This window comes from Convolutriloba macropyga, chromosome 14 (genome assembly GCF_964194025.1).
Source record: "Convolutriloba macropyga chromosome 14, txConMacr16.3, whole genome shotgun sequence".
NCBI lineage: Eukaryota > Metazoa > Xenacoelomorpha > Acoela > Convolutidae > Convolutriloba > Convolutriloba macropyga.
Window position 1 is genome coordinate 32,363,769 of NC_134481.1, and position 21,011 is coordinate 32,384,779.

The following is a 21,011-nucleotide window of genomic DNA, read 5'->3' on the forward strand; positions in this document are numbered from 1 at the left end:
TGACAAAACCAAATTTGCAAAACCTCCACAAGAAGGATACTTAAGTTTAGGGCAAATTCGGAATAATCCTAAAAAAACAAGAACATGACTAAAATCGAAAAATCCGGAATAGGAACGTTTTTAAATAAATTGATAACGGATGTAAATATGAGTTGTAAATAGGCTAAATATTGTACATATGAAAAAATTTTCGATTGAATTTTTCAGAATGGTTCCTAGAATTGTTTTAAGTGTGGTCTCAGACAATTGTAAATACATATTTATTTTTACCTTTTAACAATTTGTGAAACAGTTTAAGCCTGATGATGAACGTAAAGTTCTAAAACGTTTGTTTTAAATATCGGAAGTAATTTTAATTTGACAAATCGGTTTCTTTTACACAATTCCGAGTTAAATGAGAGAGGATTCTATACTCACTTTCCTTGGAGACGTTGGTAGTAAGAAGAAGAATGGATCTTGACCTGGAAAAATGTTCCAAGCTATTGTTTAGAGGAAAAGGAAGTTATCGAAACCAATGGGAAATAATTTATAATGTCTAAAAGAAATGTTAAGAAAGAAATTTTAAGAAAGTTATTTATATTCCCTTGTTTTTTACTGAGTAACTTATCAGGAAAACATCAGTTATTTTGAACTTGATTATTGTACTACTTCAGTTGTTAAGTTTGTGGGGCCGTGAATAACTGGTTTGCGTAGAGTTGTTGTGTCGAGACAAAAAGAAGCAATTGAAAATACTCTTAAATTATATGTACAGGACAACTCATCTAGCCCTCCTGACCCTACCCCATCGGTTGCGGACTGCGACAATAAAATAATTTCAAGAGGGCGGGTTTAATAAACGATTTTCCGTGGAAGTAGTTTGTTCGTAAAGATCTCGGAATTTATGTATCGGATGACCTGACGTGGAAGATTTGGAGCGTTACAAATTCAGGAGCGTTTGAAAGGAGCCAATAAGGTTCTTTGCCTTCTGAAGCGACATGTCTCACAAAGTGAAGTTCTTCGTCTAGAAGAACGCCAGATTTTGTGGGATCAATAATTGGATAAAGGTTCAGCACTTAATCTCACACGCTCAAAGAATTGTGTTCTCTTTCAGGTGTCTGAGTTTTAGTTTTTCTCTTTCAGGTGTTTGGGTCATGTAAAGCTTAATTGGGTCTTAGTACAGGATGCTGATAGTTTTCTACTTTTCACTCAATTTTGGATTAATAATCTCGGAGTACGTTGGTTATAGTCCGCCTGATCCCAAAGCTGCAGCAGAGAGCTATAAATCGCTCTATGATGATCTTGGAGGGCAATTTGGTCAATTGGGAGAGCCGACAGATGAATATCTTGATAAAATTTTTGTTCCCAACTTAAAGTTTAATGAAAATGCAGCATCAATTTGTGTAGTCGAGAGCTTCTTGAGTATCCGCGATGTTGAGAACATTGTAAAAATTCAACCAATTGTTAATGAAAATAATCGAGTTATCAGAATGATGTTGATTGGATGCTCTAAGCCGTATCAAAAATCTGGCTATTGGGATTGCCTGAAAGCCGAAACATTATGCCAAGATGATCCGCAAATCGTCTACAGCTGGGGACCTAATGCTCCTGATGTTCCAGTTCCCCCTGGCGTTGGGTTTGAAATTGGCTCTAAGTCGTTGCTGAAATACCTTGTTCTGGAAGTTGATTATGAGAGTGTTGAAAGTTCCCGCGATGGGGGATATCGACCCTCGACGTTTACCGATCAATCTGGCTTTGCATTAACCATATCCCGGAAACCAATGCATTTCAAGGCGGGCTCTTATGTGTTTATCGGAACTGGTGTATCAACTAACCAAATTGACGTTGCGTGCACTTTCTCACATGAAAATGCAATATTTCCATTTGGATTTGCAATGATTGGAGATGATTCGATTGAAACAATATCAGCATTCAGAGTTAGAAATGAGAAAGGTGTTTTGGATTGGGATCCCATTGCACGAGGTAAAATTTTCCAGTTGCCATTATAAAATTATACCTGATGGATTAATTTGGTAAAACAATGTTTGTTAACATTTGTTATCTTGAGAGTAGAAAGAAACCAAACGACTCGATAATATTTGTTCTCATATATTGTTCCCACACCTCTCATCAACCACTAACTTTTGAAACCAAAAATGTTTTTCCAACTTTTTTTTAAAACTGAAGATTGATAGACTTTTTAAACAAAACAAATTCGCACTGCACTCTACTACAGTTTCAAGATTTGTTGAAACAAAAGTTTACAGGGAAATAACGATTTTGCTTGATCGGAAAATTTAAAAACCGAGAATTTGTGCTATCATTCTGCTGGTAAGTTGAAGCCGAAATGATCCCCATTTTAGTGTCATTAGAATTTGTCAACCATTTAATTTCTGGGCTGTGCTTTTAACAAAATGGGTGGAAATGGTACATTTGATTCAAGTTTGCGTGAAAAAGTTTATGAAAAGTAGCCAAAATTTTTTAGAAGTCGGCGCAAGCGGAAAAGCTACTTTTAAATTGATCTCAAACGAAGGCAGTGTTTAATTTGGTCCTGTGTTCTTTTTTATGCGATTTTTCGCTTGATTGATTTTTTGTCTGACCCATTTGACTTTTCGTCCTGGAAAAACAGGATAAACAGCTAGAGCTTGGAGGGCATTAAGTTCTCTTAGAGCTCTATGGCTTACTATACTCTAAGAACCCGATTCACCAAATCTGTTTTGAGGAGAGAATTTCATGGCGTGAAGGGCGGTTCTTAATTTTAAAAGTTTGACACACCCGCCATCAATGACCCCCTCAACCCTTTCTCCTTTGCAACCATATCCCCCAACGCTTGCCCCCCCCCCATTGCTAGCATCCCTAATCCCTAGCAAGCTACTACTGAAGCCAACTGCTCGCTAGTCGTTTAAGAGAAATTCGCCCGACGCTAGTCGATTACGTTTATCATCATAGAAAGTGAAACGAATAACATTACATCTGTTGGCTTTTAACGAATAACATAACATCTGTTGGCGAAACGAATAACATTACATCTGTTGGCTTTTAAGTTTTGATGAAGTTTAAGTTTCCAGATCTCGGAAACTAGTTTTTTAGCACTTATTTTTTTTAGCAAATTGGAAAATTTGAGCATAATTTCTGAATTAGTGAAAGAAAGAACGTCAATGAAACCTAAACTGCACCATAATTTGCCGCACAATAACTCGGTCCATCACAAAAACGTTAGATTCATAGCAATTTTCAATTAAAATTTCTAACAATTACGGACAATCAAAATCAAGTCTTTTTTATTACCGGTTTGTAACTTATGAGTCAAGATGCGATGATCCGAGAATCCACAAGCCAAATGGGAGCCAAAAACTTTTGGTTTTCAATCGTGTAATATTTTTTGAAGTACTAAAGCTGGACACCGAAATTACAGAAACCAGCAACTAGGGCCATTGACACAGATAACAAGTAAAGCAATGCGGATTTAGATATGGTATACAATAAGCTCGAACCCAGTTGAATATTTCGTCACATCTGTTGGTATTTAAGTTTTGTTGAAAGGCTCATGTGGTTTTTTAAGTTTCCAGATCTCGGCAGTGCCCGAATCTAGAATGCCTGTTTTCCTATATGTCCAATGCTAGAATTTTAAAACTTGTAAAATGCGTGTTCCAAGTAGGGGTAGCTGGTTCTGCTAACGTCACTTTGAAATTCTAGCTCAGATCGGTTAATGCCAGATTTTCTTTGTGTAATCACAGTCACGTCAGTTTTGCTTGAAATCGTTCATTTTTTGCTATATGGGAAGTGGAGTCAGTAAATGTTTTGCTACAATTCCGTTGATCAAACCCATCCCTCTCAGATAGTGCCCAAGTTAATTCATTGCAGATTGGTTTTGGAATTAGATTTTTTTGAAAATTATATTTCTGTTATGTTTTAGATGTCGATATCAAATCCCCTTATTGTTCAAAAAATGTGAACTGTTTTATTGCTCTCAAACGAAGTTTCTAGCATATATTAGTCCTGCGTTCATTTTTCTCCTGACCCTTTGTCATCAAAAATGGGAGAACTGGTAAAACCTGGAGGGCATTAAGTGGCTGAGCAGCTCTGTTAGAGGAGACGTAAATTAGTTATGTGAAGTATGACGCCTCTCAGTAACCACCCTCCACTCCCACTCACCATCCCTTGTCCACCCTGCTCCACCTGGCGATACCCCCATCGCTGACACCGCCACTTGAGACCACCACTGCGCTCCCCAAGACTAATGCTAGCATCCTTAAGCCCCAACTGGCTACTCTCGGAGTCAACAGCTCGTCGATCTTTTGAGAGCAATTCAACAATTTATCTTTTGTTGGTAATGTTTAAAATTTATAAAATGAAGTTGAATTGGGTTATCAATTTACTTGAGCCACCAAGCAACTAAAAATCTCTTATAAAGACATTTTTTCAAAAACTGCTTGACTCTAAGTACAATTTTAATCAACCTTGCACTTGGTCAGTAAAATGACACTGTTCTATTTGCAGATCTTAGCTCACTATTTGTTTTAATTAATGTTTTTTTAAGTTATTAGTTACCTTCTGTACAGGCCTCTTCTTTGTACTGTTGAAATTCCATAATTCGTAAGTCTTTTTTACTATCCAAATGAAATATATGATTAGAGCAGCTGAAATCTTGATGCTGTAAAGCTGTTGAATGCTTCATTTTTTGGTCTTGTGGGTCAACCTCCAGAAAAAGCAGCCTCCAAACTAATGTTCAAAGCGTGCTCAGGAAGCAATATCTGTTACAATGCAATATCGATACAATGCAAGAAAAATGTCAACCTCTTGTAAGCATTTAGTCAAACAATATTGTTAATTCTTCATTTTTATCAGCTGGGAAATTGAATTTTGATAAGCTTAAGAATATATCAAGAATATATTAAGAATATATCAAGAATATTTTTTGATAGGATTTTTTTTCTAAATGGTTTTTCCAATCATGCCAAAGTCTATCCCATGTCTAGTTTTCTTTTTAGTTAATGAAAATTCTTTGAATTGTAGGTCTGGACTTCTGCTCTGTTTTTTTTAGTTCGCTTTACTTTTTGATCACGTTGTTCGTTTTACATAAGTAACGAGTTTCACGTTTGACTTCTCACTTACCTCACTCACTGTTTCAACTGAATGGGTTTTAATTTCCTTCTTTTTTGAATTACGTAATGTAGAGAATACGATCAAAGTCAAAAGAAAAATCAAGAGAAACAGCATAAACATTTAAAGCCCAGTCATTAAGTCATAGTGCGTTAGGCTATCAATATTCATTAAAGCGATTGAACTATTATGCTTAAAAGCGTTCAGTTTAGAAGCTGAATTAAGGGTACTTTTTGAATCTAACCAAATATGAACATTGTGACAATTAGAATAACTCGGTCAGTTTCTGTCTCTTAATTTTTCTGTTTCACTTCCAATGTGCGTCAAACGGGTCATTGGCGGCTGTTTTTCGGCTGTTTGAGGGCTATGTTTAACTTTCTGAACTTTTACTTCACAATAATAAATTTTTGTGTTTGTCTGCTTCTAAAACTTACTGACTGTATCCTGGTGACGTCAACGTTATGTTTCCATAGTTTATAAGTATTTTTATTTTCTGTCGTAGACTAAAGCACAAAAATAATTTTTGCTGTGGCTAAAATGTTATTCGGGGAATTGAAGTCCTATTGGTTTTAATTAATCTAGTTGCTAACCTGGTTTTCAAGTATGCGGAATTAATTGGAAGTAAATATTTAGGGAACCCTGGCTGGCCGCAGGTTTTCTACCCAATGGAGCACGTGTTTAAAATTAGCAATGGAGACATGCTTGCTATCAGATGTTCCAGAAACAACTATTACAGACAAGGCAGTGGCGAAGACGACTCGTAAGTCTTGTTTTGCGTGAATTATTGTCTTGGAACCATTTTTCTCGTCTTTGTAGGTTAGATTAATAATATTTCAATGTCAAGTCGCCTTATTATTTGCTTTTCACGAGAGAAAATCTTAAGCTAATGCGAGGACAGATTTTTTGTTTGCCCATGCAATTAAAATTGTTCAATTTACACACCAAATATGAACTCCAATAATTCAGTGTTACACAGCAGAAACGAGCTTTTCAATTTGTGACAGAACTCTCATCTTATTTGAGAAATGAGGAAATTAATTATTGATATCTTGCAATGTTGACCGATCACAGCGTCAGAATTTACAGCATCCATTATAGATATTCTTTCCCAACATAAGAATTCTGCAATTGAAATGATCACCAGCAATTATAGATGTTAGCTGAGCTGGCTCAAATGAAGATTGTCAGTTTGGCGGTAGCAAGTATAGGTTTTTTCAGGGGAGGAAGCCAATCTAGCCGAATGGGCGTCTAGAAAAAGTGAGAAATTAAACCGAATATTGGTCATCTTTAAATGCACTGTTTTATACAATGTTACCTCGAAACCTGGTCGAAACGTGGTCGAAACCTCCTCGCCGACGGGTGGGGGGGGGGGGGGGGGGGTTGGCTGCGCCACGTAGAAATTGAGTGGACGACGACTGATTTAATTCGCTATTTCCTACCTTTTCTTTACTTAAAAGTTAACTAATCAGATTGTTTGGCCAATGAAATTCAAGCATTTGCTGCGAAAACTCCTATTTTCTCAATCTGCTAAAGGCCACCTTGCCCGAGTTGGTTACAATTCTAGCTGTTTTTTTAGTTAATAGGTATATTGTTAAGTGTTAAGGTTGTTTAGGGAAGAAAGTCAGTGCTCTTTGACGTTCTTGTTTTTCACACTGGTTGAAAACAAAAACACATTCCTCCTGTGCACCCAACCAGGACACCCAAGTCTCTTTTCGTCCATCCCTTGGGACTTCAATGAGCTGGTGGCTGAGAAGACAAACATTTTGGTGGAAAACTCCTACTCGAAGGACGTCCTGAGATTTGAGAAGCTAATTCAGAGCCAGAAGGAGGAACTGCAGGGTGTCGGGCATTTGGACGAGGATGCGGGTTAGTTGTAAAATCAACTATGATAATGTTGCCGAGCTATTGAGCTTCAGGCTATCCAAAACTTTGAACTTCCACAGGAAATAACATTAAGGCGCAAATCGTACACTTTTGTCGACTAAATTTAATGAAAAATGTCTGTGTTTTTCACTACATAGGTTTTATAGTTATAAGCGTGCGTAGAAAATAGTGATGGCAAACAAAACTAGTTCTAATTTATTTTGAAACTGGAAACATCTGTCACTATTTTCCACAATTCTGGTTTCTGAGGAAACGTAAACAATAGTAACAAGAATTTGCTACTTTTCGACGCTCAACATCACAGTTGTCCATAGGAATATTATTCTAATTTCACGATAGTTAACAACGTTTAAGCTAGACCAACATGAAAGAAAATATAATTAATGATTTATAACAGAAAACTATCTGGAGATTAGCAGTTTTGCTAGGTTTCATATCACAGCGCATATGAACAATCAAATTCAAAATCAAGTGTCGGGCTAAGTAAAGAGTTAGCGAATTGAATGCTGAAAATTGTGGACTATGGTTACGTTTATCCGTGAATACGAATTGAATTTTTTTTTTGCATTTGTCGGGCAATAATTTTGTCAGACATTAGTTGGTTTATGTTTAGTATCAATTAAACACAGCGATTGAGAATCATACATCAGAATTCTTTTTAATAGCCGCACAGCGATAGCTGGGGCTATTATTGGCCTTCTCTTGGTTTTTTTACGACTCGAAGAGGAGTATTGGTTTTCTCTCGGTTTTTTTTTTACAGGAAGTATATTTGTTCACGCGGCATTTTGACCTAAAAGCGAAAGTGAGAAAATGTCTTGGTGAACAGATTTTCGCTAAGCAAGAGAAGTTTTTTGATCATGCGCTACGTTTAGTGAATGACTTTTCGACTTTGAAAAGTAGTTTTTGACTGAATTGCACATATAGATAACCGTTTTTAGCCGTTTTTTCGTCTAAGTGGCCCAATTTTTTTGCTTTTAATTTAGTGTCTTGTAGAAATAAATTTTTTTCGATGCTATATTGAAATGTCAACCTCGGAAATTGATGCCACAGTGTTTTGCAGAGCCGGAAACTGCGTTTCAAATTGAAAATTGGCACTTATTTCGTGATTTTTTAGTTAAATTTTGTCTTTTTTTCTATTAATTTCTTTAGTTTTGGATCTTTTAACCGTCTTGTGGTCAAAAATCAGTTAATATGGCTGCTTCTTTTTATTAATTTATATACTTAACGCCTCTTTCTATCTCGATGTTTTTTTGCTCTATAAAATTGTACATATGCTAATTCGATTTTGGTAGTTTTTTTTCGATGTTTGTCAGTTTTTTGTTTGTATTTTGGTTTAAATTACTAGAAATAGTCTTTTTGTGCAACAGAAGGGACTTTAATTTTGTTTCAATAAAACTTCAGTCATTTTTTGGCGTTAAGTTTTTGAAAAACACTTCAAACTTCTTCGTAAATGCAGGCTTAAAAGTTTTTTAACCTTTTTTTTTCTGCAAAATGGTTTCTTCTTTCATATATTTAAATTCTGCTTTTTCATAATTTTTGTTCTCTTTTCTTGAGGATAGATCTTTATATCGGATGACCCTTTATCTGTTCAACGTCTCGAATGCTGAACAATGAAATGTATTCGTTTTTCTTGATTTTTTAAATTTGATTTTTTTAACTTCAAGACTAAAATCAAGAATGTCTTTGTTTCGGTCTTACTTGCATTGCGTCATTTTTTACATTCTAGTTAGTATCATTCTAGCTTTGTCCTGGCACCTACATTCATTTTTGTTATAAAGACTTTTTTTGGTTGTTAAAAATTGAATGATTTCAGATTTTTCTTAGATTTTCGTCATTTCTTTGGTTTGCAATTGATTTCATTCAACACAAAGTAGTACTGAGAGTTTGCTAGCATGTTTTTTTCCAAAATTTCTATTTCTTACTATTTACTGCAACTTTCTTGCGGTCTTGGTAATAATTTAAACGATTTTTTGCCTTTGAATATTTTTCTGCTGGTTATGTCTTTTCTATGGTTCATTTAATTTTTTGATTTAGTATGAAATCATGTTGTCTAGCATATGTACAACAAGGAACAGGTCTGTGTTGTTTTTTCTCTTAATCGCAGTTTAGAAGTGTAATTATAGGTGTTTTCTGATTCTTAATTTGAGCTTTCTTTTTTGAAAAGATTTAACTTTGTTACTAAGATTATCTGCCGTTTGCTTTCGCGATGTTTTTCAGATTAGAATCATATTTTATTTGAGGTCTTTTGATAACCTTGTCAGTTTTTCAGACTATTAGGTTTTTGGCCACCCTAATTATTTTGATTTTTTATTGTTACCAAACGTTTTCAATAGTATAAAATTTTAGAGCAGACCTGGAGAGGTAGTGAGTTAATGGTTTAATACCAAAGGTAGCGGCTTCGGCTTCATTTACGGTTTTGTAAGTGAAGTTTTGACGCTTCGAGTCGCTTCCGGAATTCCTCCGGCTATGTTTTTTATTTCGTCGTCATGATTTTTGTTACGACCATATGACGTCACAGCCACTTTTGTTCATTCGTTCATGCAATTTCAACTGAATTGCATGTGTGACGTCATTTTTCGCTCCTAGTGGAGCGAGTTTCTTTGTTCATGCGCGTGATTGAATTTTTTGTCACACTTGACTTACCTCACTCTCAAAAATGACTTCCTCAATTTGAAATTGACTCTTATTTACTTTAATTCAAAGAGATAAGGTCAAATGGGTGTGTGTCACTCTAAATGAAGGTTATTTGAGATCAGCTAATAGAGGCGGTAAAAACTTATACAGATTTTTAATCAAAATAGAACATATCAACCTTCTATGAAAAGACGATTTTTTTGGTCTGTCTTTTTTACTGTTTTTTTTTTGAGACTGCAGATCTACGAAGCTATTGAGGCTATCTTCTGGCAATCTGCCAGCTATGTTTATTGTTGTTCAGTTTTAATGTTTCATGGCGTAATTTTTTTCTCGATAACAGTACGGATAATCGATGCTATTTGTTGGAAATCAACGCTATCACTGCGATATTATGTTGAGCGCTTGCAGGTGTTTCATGTTTAAACATTAAAAAGGTGCAAAAAGTTTGTTTTTGTAACGGCTTTTTTGTTTGCTAATTAATGTTGCTGAAATTATTTTTCATGGTCCGCTCAAAATGTCTTCTTGATTTTTGTCCATTCTTAGCAATATTTGAAAGGTACGGCTATATAAATCAGTATCGGTAGCTAAAAAACGTGTTTTTTTTAATTAAAAGGTATAATTAGAAGCACGTGTTGTTTACTTTTTAGGATTGCAGCTGGAAAGTAGTGACTCGTCCAAAAGTGATAACAAAATAATTTCAAATATCGAAACACCTGATGCGGATGTTGCCAAAGACATTAAGAAGGTCATTTTCGACAATCACTGGCCTGCCAACATAGACGGCGCTTTCAACCCAGACGATTATGGAGAAATCACTGGCATTGCAACATTGAGAAATGGATCCGTGCTTTTTGTTCATCGCTCGGACAGAACGCATACTCACGAATCATTTGACGATTATAACTTCTATGTGGGTAAAAAGCGAAGTACAATCAACGAAGACATTATTGTGATGCTCGACTCTTCAAGTGGAAAAGTGTTGAACAAATTTGGGAAAGGGCTTTTGGTTTTGCCTCATGGATTGTACGTTGACCACGAGGATTACGTGTATGTGACAGATATCGCAAAGCATCAAGTTATTAAAGTAAGCAAGATTATCTTCTAAATTTTAACCTTATGAAAATCGTCCATGTTCAAGTTTCTAATGATTTGTTTTTGTGTTCTCTTACTTTAAAACTTTTTGCGCAACTTTTCGTTTTGTAATTCTAAAGAATCTTGTCGTTCGGGACAGTTATCAGATGTTCAGTTTATACGTCACACGTCTAAAAGTGTCTTTGTGCATTATCTGAACCTACGTTGTGTTCACAGTTCTCATTGATAAACGTGCGACAACCGATGTTGTACCTGGGAACCTCAAGGGAGCCCGGATCCGACAGTTCTCACTTCTGCCAACCTACAGATGTGGCTGTTTCTACCAAAAAAGGATACATATTTGTCGCTGATGGTTACTGCAACTCCCGAATTGTCAAGTTTGACAGAAATGGGAAGTACAAAGAAGAGTTCAAGCTCAATGACGAAGAACATACAGGCATTAACGACAATGTGGAGGCAAGTAGTGTGACAGTTGCCGATTCTCTCTCGCTGGTCTGTGTTGCTAGTTACACACACGGGTTGGTTCACTGTTTCAATATTGACTCTGGCGAAAGCTCTCGGGTGATTCATTCGCCAGCTGTGTTTGGAAGCCACCTGACTGCTGTTACCTATAGTGAGGCTGGAAGTTTGTTCTACGTTTTGGCTGCGCCTTCATCAGTTAATATCAAGGTCAGGGACTCATTTCAAATAATGCATGAAATTATTAGCTACTGCAGAGATATAGCGTTTATTATTGACACACGTTGACTTAAGTGACTTTTTCGCACTTCTCTTTAAGTGATCCCAGTTTTTATGCAGGTGTGAGATTAAATATCCTAACCGGCGGGAGGCGAATTGCCATCGATTGTCTACACAAATGTTTGAAAAATTGCCCCCGGATTGGCAGATTTACATAAATTTGTTGCATTGCTTCATGATGCTGCAATTTTTCAATAAGAGCTGGATCAATTTTAAAACCGAAATTTTGAGTTTTATGAAGATCTCGCTTTTTCAAACGTCTGGAGATTAGAATTCAGTCTTCACCCTATGATCATTCATTTAGGTAGGCAGTTCATCATGATATCTAATCCAACTACAACCACTCAAAATAGGATCATTTTCAATTGCTCTCCCATCGTGTGTTTTTTTAGAGCAAATCGTCCGACTTTCAATCCCAATCTATTGCCGCTGTTTGAATACGCAGCCCAGTCAAAAGTTACCTAATCAATGAAGGCTTTTTGTTTTTATAGCTGTAAGCTGAGCGGAGCTATATTGCGGTGTCCTTCGTTTTTTACGACTCGAAGAGGATTATTGGTTTTTACGACTCGAAGAGGAGTATTGGTTTTCTCTCGGTCTTTTTACAACTCGAAGAGGAGTATTGGTTTTCTCTCGGTTTTTTTTACAGGAAGTAGATTTGTTCACCCGGCATTTTGACCTAAAAGCGAAAGTGAGAAAAGCTGTCTTGGTGAACAGATTTTCGCTAAGCAAGAGAAGTTTTTTGATCATGCGCTACGTTTAGTGAATGACTTTTCGACTTTGAAAAGTAGTTTTTGACTGAATTGCACATATAGATAACCGTTTTTAGCGTTATTTTTTTAATCTAAGTGGCCCAATTTTTTTGCTTTTAATTTGGTTTCTTGTAGAAATATTTTTTAGTTGATACTATATTGAAATGTCAACCTCGCAAATTGATGCCACAGTGTTTTGCAGTGCCTGAAAATGCGTTTCAATTTGAAATTTGGCACATATTTCTTGATTTTAGTTTATTTTTGACTTTTTTCTTAATATCTGCATTTTTGGTGCTTTTAACCATCTTTTTTGTCAAAAATCAGTTAATGTGGCAACTTCTCGTTGATAATTCATATACTCAAGGCCTCTTTCTGCCTCGATTTAATTCTGTTTTTGAAAATTGTACATATGCTGATCAGATTTTGGTAGTTTTTTCCGATTTTCGTCAGTTTTTTGTTTGTATTTTGGTTGTAATTGCTAGAAATAGTCTTTTTGTGCAACATGAGGGACTTTAATTTGGTTTCAATAAAAATTGAATCATTTTTTGGCGTTAAAGTTTGAAAAAACAGTTAAAACTTTTTCATAAATGCAGTCTTAACCTAAAAGTTCTTTGTCCATTTTTTGCAAAATGTTTCAATGTTTCGTATTTATGAATTCTGCCTTTTCCCATTTTTTGTACTCTTCAGGAGGATAGATCTTTGTATCGGATGACTAGTTTTTTTTTCTATGTCTTGAATGCTGAACAATGAAATGTTTTCGTTTTTCTTGAATTTTTAAAATTGATTTTCAACGTTCAAAAATCAAGAATTTCTTTTTGTTACGGTGTTCCTTGCATTGAGCCCATATTTACATTCTAGTAAGTATCATTCTAGTTTTGTCCTGGCACCTACATTTATTTTCGGTATATTGATTTTTTTAGTTTAAAAAATGAATGATTTCAGCTTTTTCTTAGATTTTCGACATTTCTTTGGTTTGCAATTGATTTCTTTCAACATAAGGCAGTACTGAGAGTTTGATAGCAAAATTTCCACTTATGACTAATTACTACAGCTTTCTTCCGGCCTTGGTATTAATTAAAACGATTTTTTGCCTTTGAATATTCTGCTGCTTATGTCTTTTCTATGATCAATTTTATTTTTGATTTAGTATGAAATCACGTTGTCTAGCTTATGTACAAGAAGGAACAGGTGTTGGCTGTTTTTTGTCTTAATCGCAGTGACTAAAAGTGTAATTGTAGGTGTTTTCTGATTCTTAAATTTGAGCTTTCTTTTTTGAAAAGATTTAACTTAATTTCTAAGATTATCATCTGCCGTTTGCTTTCGCGATCCTTTTACAGATTAGAATCATGAGTTATTTGAGGGCTATTGATAACCTTGTCAGCTTTTTCAGACTATCAGGTTTTTGGCCACCTTAATTATTTTGGATTTTATAACGTTACCAAAGGTTTTCAATAATATAAAATTTTGCTGCATTTTATTTCTCTTGTTGACAGTGGTTTAAGTTTCACCAATTTTTAGAGCAGAGCTGGGGAGGTAGTGAGTTAATGGTTTAATAAAAAAGGTATGGGCTTCTTTTGCAATTACGGTTTTGTTATTTAAGTTCTGACGCTTCGAGTTGCTTCCGGAATTCTTCCGGCTATGTTTTTTTTTCAGGAAGTACTATTTGTTCAGGCGGCGTTTTGACCTAATAGTGAAAGCGAGTAAAATTGCCGTGTGAACTAATTTTTTCTGAGCGAGAGAAGTTTTTTGTTCATGCGCTGCGATCGGTGAATGACTTTTTGACTTTGAAAAGAGTTTTAAAGAGATTGGCGCATATAGATGACAGTTGTTAGCCGTTTTTTTCGTTCATTTGGCCCAATTTTTTTTGTAATTTGGTTTTTTATTGAAGCAAATTTTGATCGATACCGCATAAAAATGCAGCCATCTGAAATCGATGCCACAATATTTTTGAGAGCTTGATAACGCGTTTCAAATGCAAAATTGGTCCATTTTTCCGATTTTGTTTGTCAATTTTTGTTTTTTTTTCCATTAATTGCTTCATTTTTGGCTTTTTGAGCGGACTTTAGTTTATCAAATTAGTACATATGTCAATGTCGTTTTGATAATTCCTGAATTGGATGCCTCTTTCGGACGTGAGGTGTCTTTGTTTTTATAAAACTGTACACATACTAACCCAATTTTGGCGGTTTTTGCCAAAGTTCTCATTTTTTTGTGTGTTTTGAGTTTATTTACCATTAAAAGATTTTTGGTTCACCATCGTTGCTTTTGGTTTCGTTTTGTTGCCACAACTTTAAAATACAGTGAAAATTTTTACCATATTTTTAACAATTTTTTTTTGCAAATTGTTCTACTGTTTCGCAATTGCGCTCTTTTCACTTCTTACTGAGACAGGAGGATAGCTATGTAACGTTCATAAGCCTGGATTGCTTATTAACAAACAAAAGCATGTTTGCAATTTTTTCATTTTGAGTTTTAATTAGCTTTTCCGATTTAGTTTTGATTTTTCAGAAATTGTCAATTTTTTTTCAATAGTTATCACAATGTATGTTTTCTCCCTATTCTAGCATGCTCCTTTCTACCATTCTCCTATGAATTATAATTTTATTCGTCCTGCCTGCTTTTTGTAAATTGAAAATAATTGTTTTGAACTAATAGTGTTTTAAAGTTTTTTTTTGCAATTGATTTTATTCAACATAATATGGTACTGAGGTTTTGCTACCTTTGCTTTTACAAATTTTGAACAGCTCTTTTTTGCGAATATTCTTATGGCTTGGTTTTGGTAAAATACGAATTTTTGGGTCTGAATATTGTTTTGTCTCTTTAGTCTTTTTCATGATTAATTTCGATTTGATTAATTTTTTTGGTCATTGTTTAGTTTTATCGCGTTCATTGTGATTTAAGGCGACAAATATTGTTTACAGTTAAAGCGACAAAGTTTATTTAGTTACCAATTGATTTCTGTTTTTTTATTATAAAATAGTGTTTCGATTGAGAGTTTACGGAAGTTGTTAAATTTTGTAACGAATTTCGGCCATTTCTTGCAGTATTCAACGTTTTCTTTTAAATTGAAATTTTGGGAGCCTAACATGGCTTGATTTCTGCTGCTCGCGTGCTTTGTTGTTTTCAATTGCTTCAAAAGAATTGGATTGTTTCATATGCAGGAGGAATGTAATTTTTAGTTTAGTTGGTTTTATGGGCTATCTTCATTTTTGACGGATTTTTGTTGTTGTTAGTAGTCACTTTATTAGAAAACAGTTGATTTCAAAGGGAAATCTTTCATGAAGACGACTCTTCGAGTTGTTTCCGGATTTCTTCTGGCTATGTTCTTGATTTTTTTTTACCGGAAGTGCTATTTGTTCCGGCGGCGTTTTGATGTAATATTGAATGTGATTAATACTGCCATGTGAGCTAACTTTTTCTGAGCGAGAATGTTTTTTTGTTCAAGCATTGCGGTCAGTGAGAGACTTTTTGACTTCGAAAAGTTTCTGAGAGATAGGCCCACATAGATGACAGTTTTTCGCTGTGTTTTCGTCCATTTGGCCCCTTTTTTGTTTTATTGTAACTTGGTTTTTCTGTAGAAGTAAAATTTCTCATGAATATGCAGACACCTTAAATTGTTACCACAATGTTTCGAAGAGCTTAATAATGCGTTTCAAGCGCAAAATTGGCCCATATTTCTACAATTTAATTGTCAATTTTTTGCTTTCATCGATTTCTTCATTTTTGGCTCTTTGAGCAGACTTTCTTTAACCAAATTTCTAAATATGTGAACGTCTTTTTGATAACTCCTGAATTGGATTCTTCTTTTTGATGTGAGGTGTTTTGTTTTTATAAAACTGCACACTTACTAATCCGATTTTGGCGGTTTTTGTCAAAGTTTTCTAAGTTTTTTGTTTGTACTTTGAGTTTATTTGCCATATAAAGTCTCTTGGTCACCATCGGTGTCTTTGTTTTCATTTTGTTGCTAATATAATTGTTTTTGCCGATAAATGTCTAAATTCTTTGAATATTTTTAACGTATTTTGAAGATTTTTTCAATTCTTACTAAGACAGGAAGATGCCTATGCAATTTTCGTAGACCGTGATTGCTTAACAACAAAAAATCCATGTTTTTTGCACTAATTTTTTTTAGTTTGATTTTTTATTAGAGCGTCGAATTTAGCTTTTTTGGTTTTTCAGAAATTGCGAAATACTTTTTTATTCTTTTTCACAATATACGTATTTTCCATGTTCTATTATGTTTCTTTCTGACATCATAAGATCTATTGTTTTTATGCGCCCTGCCTTTGAAAATTGAAAATCATCGATTTCAACTAATGATAAATTGTTTTTTTTTTTGTTTTTTTTTTTAAAGTTTTTTTGTTTGCAATTGATTTTCTTTTACATACTATAGCAGTGAGGTTTTGCTAGCTTCACTTTTACAAATTTTTAAGAATACTCTTTTGCTGCAAATATTCTTAGGGCTTGGTTTTCGTAGCATACCAATTTTTTGCGTTTGATTATAGCTCAGTCTCTTTGCCTTTTTCATGATTAATTTTGATTAATTTTTTGGTCATTGTTTAGTTTTATTGCGTCCATTGTGACTTAAAGCGACAACTAATGTTTATATTTAAAGCGACAAAGTTTGTTTAGTTATCAATTGATTACTGTTCTTATTTTGTAAAATAGGGTTTCGGTTGAGAAAACTACCGGAAATTGATCAATTTTGTAACAATTTTAGGCCATTTCTTGCAGTATTCAAATGTTTCTTCCAAAGTAAAGCTTTGGGAGCCTGACAAGTTTTGCTTTTTGCCGCCCGCGTGCTTTGGTTTGAGTTGTCCACAAAACACAAAAATTTGGCTTATAGTACATAGGAGTAATGTAATTTTTTTAGTTCAGCTGGTTTTATTGGCTATCTTCAGTTTTTGACTGAATTTTTTGTTTTTAGTAGTTGTTTTAGTAGGAACCAATTGATTTAAAAGTAATTCTTTCCCGAAGACGACTCTTCGAGTTGTTTCCGGAATGCTTCGGGCTATGTTTTTTTGTTTCGTCGTCTGACGCTCTTTTTCGTTTTACATTTGTTCACACGGCAAAGCTGAAAATGTCAAATTTTCTGATTGGCTTCTTCCTCTCACTGACGGCTTTTGCGCGTAACTTCATTTCGCACTCTCTCTCTCTATCACAAGTTTTTGCGTGATTGGATTTTGATCATACGTGACTTACCTCAATCAATTAAATGACTTTTACACTTTAAAACTTAAGTTTAATTTGAATTAAATTAGGGTCAAAGGAACTCATCTGTGTAATAAAGGTTCCTAATGAAAGGACTTCTGCACAATGAGTTTTAACAAGCTTTATTAATTTATAGCTGATGTTTTACTTTTCGATACATTTTTCAACTTAGTTTGTGATATGAATTTAGTGGCAACCATATTGGTCGTGCTGGTCTTTTTATGTGCAATTTTTCCTGCTACCAATTTTTGTCTGACAGATTTTTGTTGACTTTTGGGCTTGAGAAGTGGGATAAACTGGTAAATCTCGGGGTATTAAGTTTCTGTGCAGTTCTCTAAAAATGAATTACACTAAATATGGGGTACACCGGAACTGCAGAGGAGAAAAATTGTATATTTAGTCCTCAACACCCCCCCCCCGCCTCGCCAACCCTACACCAATACCTGGATATCATCATAAGAAAGTGAAACTAACTCTGACGAAGAAAAGTTGGGGAGACCGTTTTTTAGCTGGAACATTTTTTTCTGGAAAATTCAAGAATAAGGAAAGTATTGAGCTGTGTGAGTGTGGTGAAAAAGTTGCTCTCCGATTTACTTTGCTCTCTGGTCGTTTTAGACGCAGGCATTCTCAGTGGACATCAATTCGGAACAGGCAATGCAAGCTTTCTCACCTGGGAAGGAAACAGGATTTATGTCAGTGACGTACGATATCGTTGCGTCACCAGAGAACCAATATATCTACGTTTGCGATCAAAGCCAAAACAAAATTTACAAATTCATCCAAATGGAAAAGAGTTTCCTCGCCCGTGGAGTGTCGCAAGGAACTTCTTCGAAATTAGTGGGCGAAGGCAAGGAAAGCTCATGGAAAAGTGGGGGAAAGTTTGACGAAAGTTTCTATTCCTCGCTGGCGATTTTGTTACTAATTGCTATTCCTTTGACTATTGTAGTTACAGCCACTATTGTATCAAGATCACGAGCTAAAAGTCATCCCATGGCTGATCACCGTAAGTTCGTGTCCTGGTCATCAAAGAAAGGATACGACAAGGCATCGATCCACGAGAAACGAAAGTCGAAGCAATCGGGAAGCGGTGGAGGAAGCGGAAGCAGTAACGGATTGGTCAACGGTGTTACAGGGATGTTGGGTGGAGGTGGAAAGCGAGGGTTCCACCGATTGCCAAGTGTGGACTCGGATCGTGAGGCCGATCGGCTAACGGACTCAGAGGCGGAGGAGTTTACGAGTCAGCAAGTTATGTAATCATCTATCACTGAAATTCATAACTATGTATGAGTCCGTTATATCGTCGCATTTTTTAAATATAACAAACACTCATTTTGGGAGCTGCTTTATATCCGAGGGTACAATGAAATCTGCTGCTCTCATTGTATTTTGCAGATTTGCAATTGCTAATTTATCGCTTATAGGCAATGTAAAATTTGAGAAACACCGAGCATTTGTTTATCCGACATTTGATTGGCTTCCTCCGGAGGAACGAAGACAGATCCCGTTTCTGTTTTTTCCCTATTGTAGACCCGCTAGCTTATTGTTGCCTCTGCTGTTTAAATTTTAGAACATTGTATGACAAGATATTTAAATTTACCGGAAGATGTTTGGTGCTTGTTTTATTGGATGTTCGAAATGCAACTGCGTTTTCTAGATTTCACGGGCTCATAAATGCGAGCCAATTGACCTCAATGGAGGAACAAAAAAATTAAAAAATGTGAACCTAGAAGACCTTAAAAATGATTCGCGTTTTGAAATTCGTGGATTCAAGCTGTGCGATAATAATAACGGCAAATAATAACCTTTCCATTTGTTTTAGTTCAAACAGTTAAGAGTTGATTTGCTCGCATGGCCTCTATGTTTTGGTTCTATGTTTACGTTGGAACAAAGCTTCGTTTGTTTGCGGACTTTCACGACTTTTTGTTTTGTTACCCGGAGTTCTTCTGTAACGGCTGCTCTCCCACTTATGTCACAGAAAGCGTTACGCCGTCACTTCGTTTCAGAGATGTCGGGATTTTGTCTTAGCAGTAAGTTTTTGAACTGCATGTCCGCTAGATCGTAGATTACCGATACTTGGTAGTCAATAGTAGATAACCGGTACTGGATACTAGATTACTCGCTACTCAATTACTCCCAATAACTAGACGTTGATCGTTGATTATCAAAAAATAGCCTCGCTCGAAATGTCAATTAATTCCGAGTAACTCAATTCCAATTAATTTGCTGGACTTTTCGGTAAGTGGTTCAAATTAGAAAATTAGTTCCTGTCAAATTTTGAAAATGCCTTTCACTCACTGTCAGCCAAATGATATAGCAAACCTCTATAAAGCCCTCTTTAAAGTACTCAAATTCGAATAATCTGTTTTAACTGTTTTTTCTCATTACTTTTACTAACAACAATATCGAGACTAATTAGGCTTTAACACCCGTAGGGAAAACCTTGTAGTCTTTTGTGCTCCGCGCAGAGTCTCTCTGACCAAGAAACTGTTACTCGGAAATTTCTTTTCGAAAAGTCAGTAATGTTAAAGCTGTAATTAATCATTTGAATAGCAAAAGCAAAAAACAGTGACAAGTCACTTATCGCTCATGAAATGCGTTTCAGTGCGTACTGTATGTCAGGTTAATCGACCAAATAGCTGAGTCTTCAAGTGATTTTGGTACTTCTGAACCTCAATTTATACGGTCAGTTATTAATTGCTCTCAAACGAAGTTGTAGCGATTATATTAGTCCCGTCGGTCTATTTTATGCGATTTTTCGCTTAGTCGGTTTTTGGTCTGACCCATTTGACTTTGTCCTCAAAAACGGGATGAACAGGTAGTGTCCAGTGGGCATTAAGTGCTCTTAGAGCCTTTCAAATCACTAGTCTCCAATTTTGCGATTCGCAGAAACTGTTTTGGAGACTTATACATATGGTGTAAAGGGCGGTTCTCAGAAGTTGTACCCCACCCCGCATTAGCCTCCCTCTCACTTCACCCCTCCCTCAATCCCCACCCCTGCACATTGTTCAGGCCGTAAGGGGACCGTGCAGCCAAAACCCCCTCCCACCGTTGCCCCCCTCCCACCCCACTTGCCTCCCTTCAGCCCCCACCCCCCACTTGCCCCCCTCAGCCCCCCTCAGTGAGAGACAGGAGTACGTTCAATTACGAAATGACATCAAAATAAAATGCACTTAAAAATGTTTATACAAAAATTTTGTTGATATTTTTTTTCTTTCAATCCCAATAGAGTTATGTGAATCAACGGTGGCTATTTTCCGGCAATCTGCCGGGTATGTTTGTTTTTGTTTAATTGGTCATCAAGAACTTGATGGAAAAACTTGAGCAATTATATACCATTATATCTCAGTTGTGCTCAGGGGTTATTAAGTCTCATTGAAGTTTCAATTTTGTTCTCAAAGATAGTATACCATTCTCGCTTTGAGAGTCTTTGAGTTTTAAGATTTTAACAAGATTTTTGAAAAGGTGTTTTTGTTCTCGTCTGATGAGTTAATTTCGTCTACGAGTTTTGCTGATATACTTTTTGAGGTGATGAGTGGACGAGAGATTCCGCTCATAGCAACCGATTGATAAAGAACTTCACTTCTCATTTCTGTTTTTTCACCAGTTTTGAGTAGATTGTTGATG

The 21,011-nt window shown here is 35.6% G+C and overlaps 2 protein-coding genes across 2 annotated transcripts in view; both read left to right on the top strand.

The window, feature by feature from the left end:
* The window catches only part of LOC142353607 (ATPase inhibitor mai-1, mitochondrial-like), a 132,453-nt gene that overhangs the window by 93,439 nt on the left and 18,003 nt on the right, over positions 1-21,011 (top strand). The window lies entirely within an intron of this gene.
* Positions 1,124-18,952, top strand: LOC142353744 (peptidyl-glycine alpha-amidating monooxygenase-like). The gene is made up of 6 exons (XM_075406090.1): positions 1,124-1,959; positions 5,713-5,839; positions 6,692-6,945; positions 10,245-10,681; positions 10,906-11,358; positions 18,003-18,952. The coding sequence occupies exons 1-6, from the start codon at positions 1,161-1,163 to the stop codon at positions 18,639-18,641; spliced, it is 2,709 nt and encodes a 902-aa protein (XP_075262205.1). The 5' UTR covers positions 1,124-1,160; the 3' UTR covers positions 18,642-18,952.

Bases quoted from the DNA above. Each gene is read 5' to 3' on its own strand.
- LOC142353744 (XM_075406090.1), top strand. From the start codon at position 1,161: ATGCTGATAGTTTTCTACTTTTCACTCAATTTTGGATTAATAATCTCG. The intron at 6,946-10,244 runs GTTAGTTGTAAA...TTTACTTTTTAG, and splicing joins GCATTTGGACGAGGATGCGG to GATTGCAGCTGGAAAGTAGT. The intron at 11,359-18,002 runs GTCAGGGACTCA...TGGTCGTTTTAG, and splicing joins CTTCATCAGTTAATATCAAG to ACGCAGGCATTCTCAGTGGA.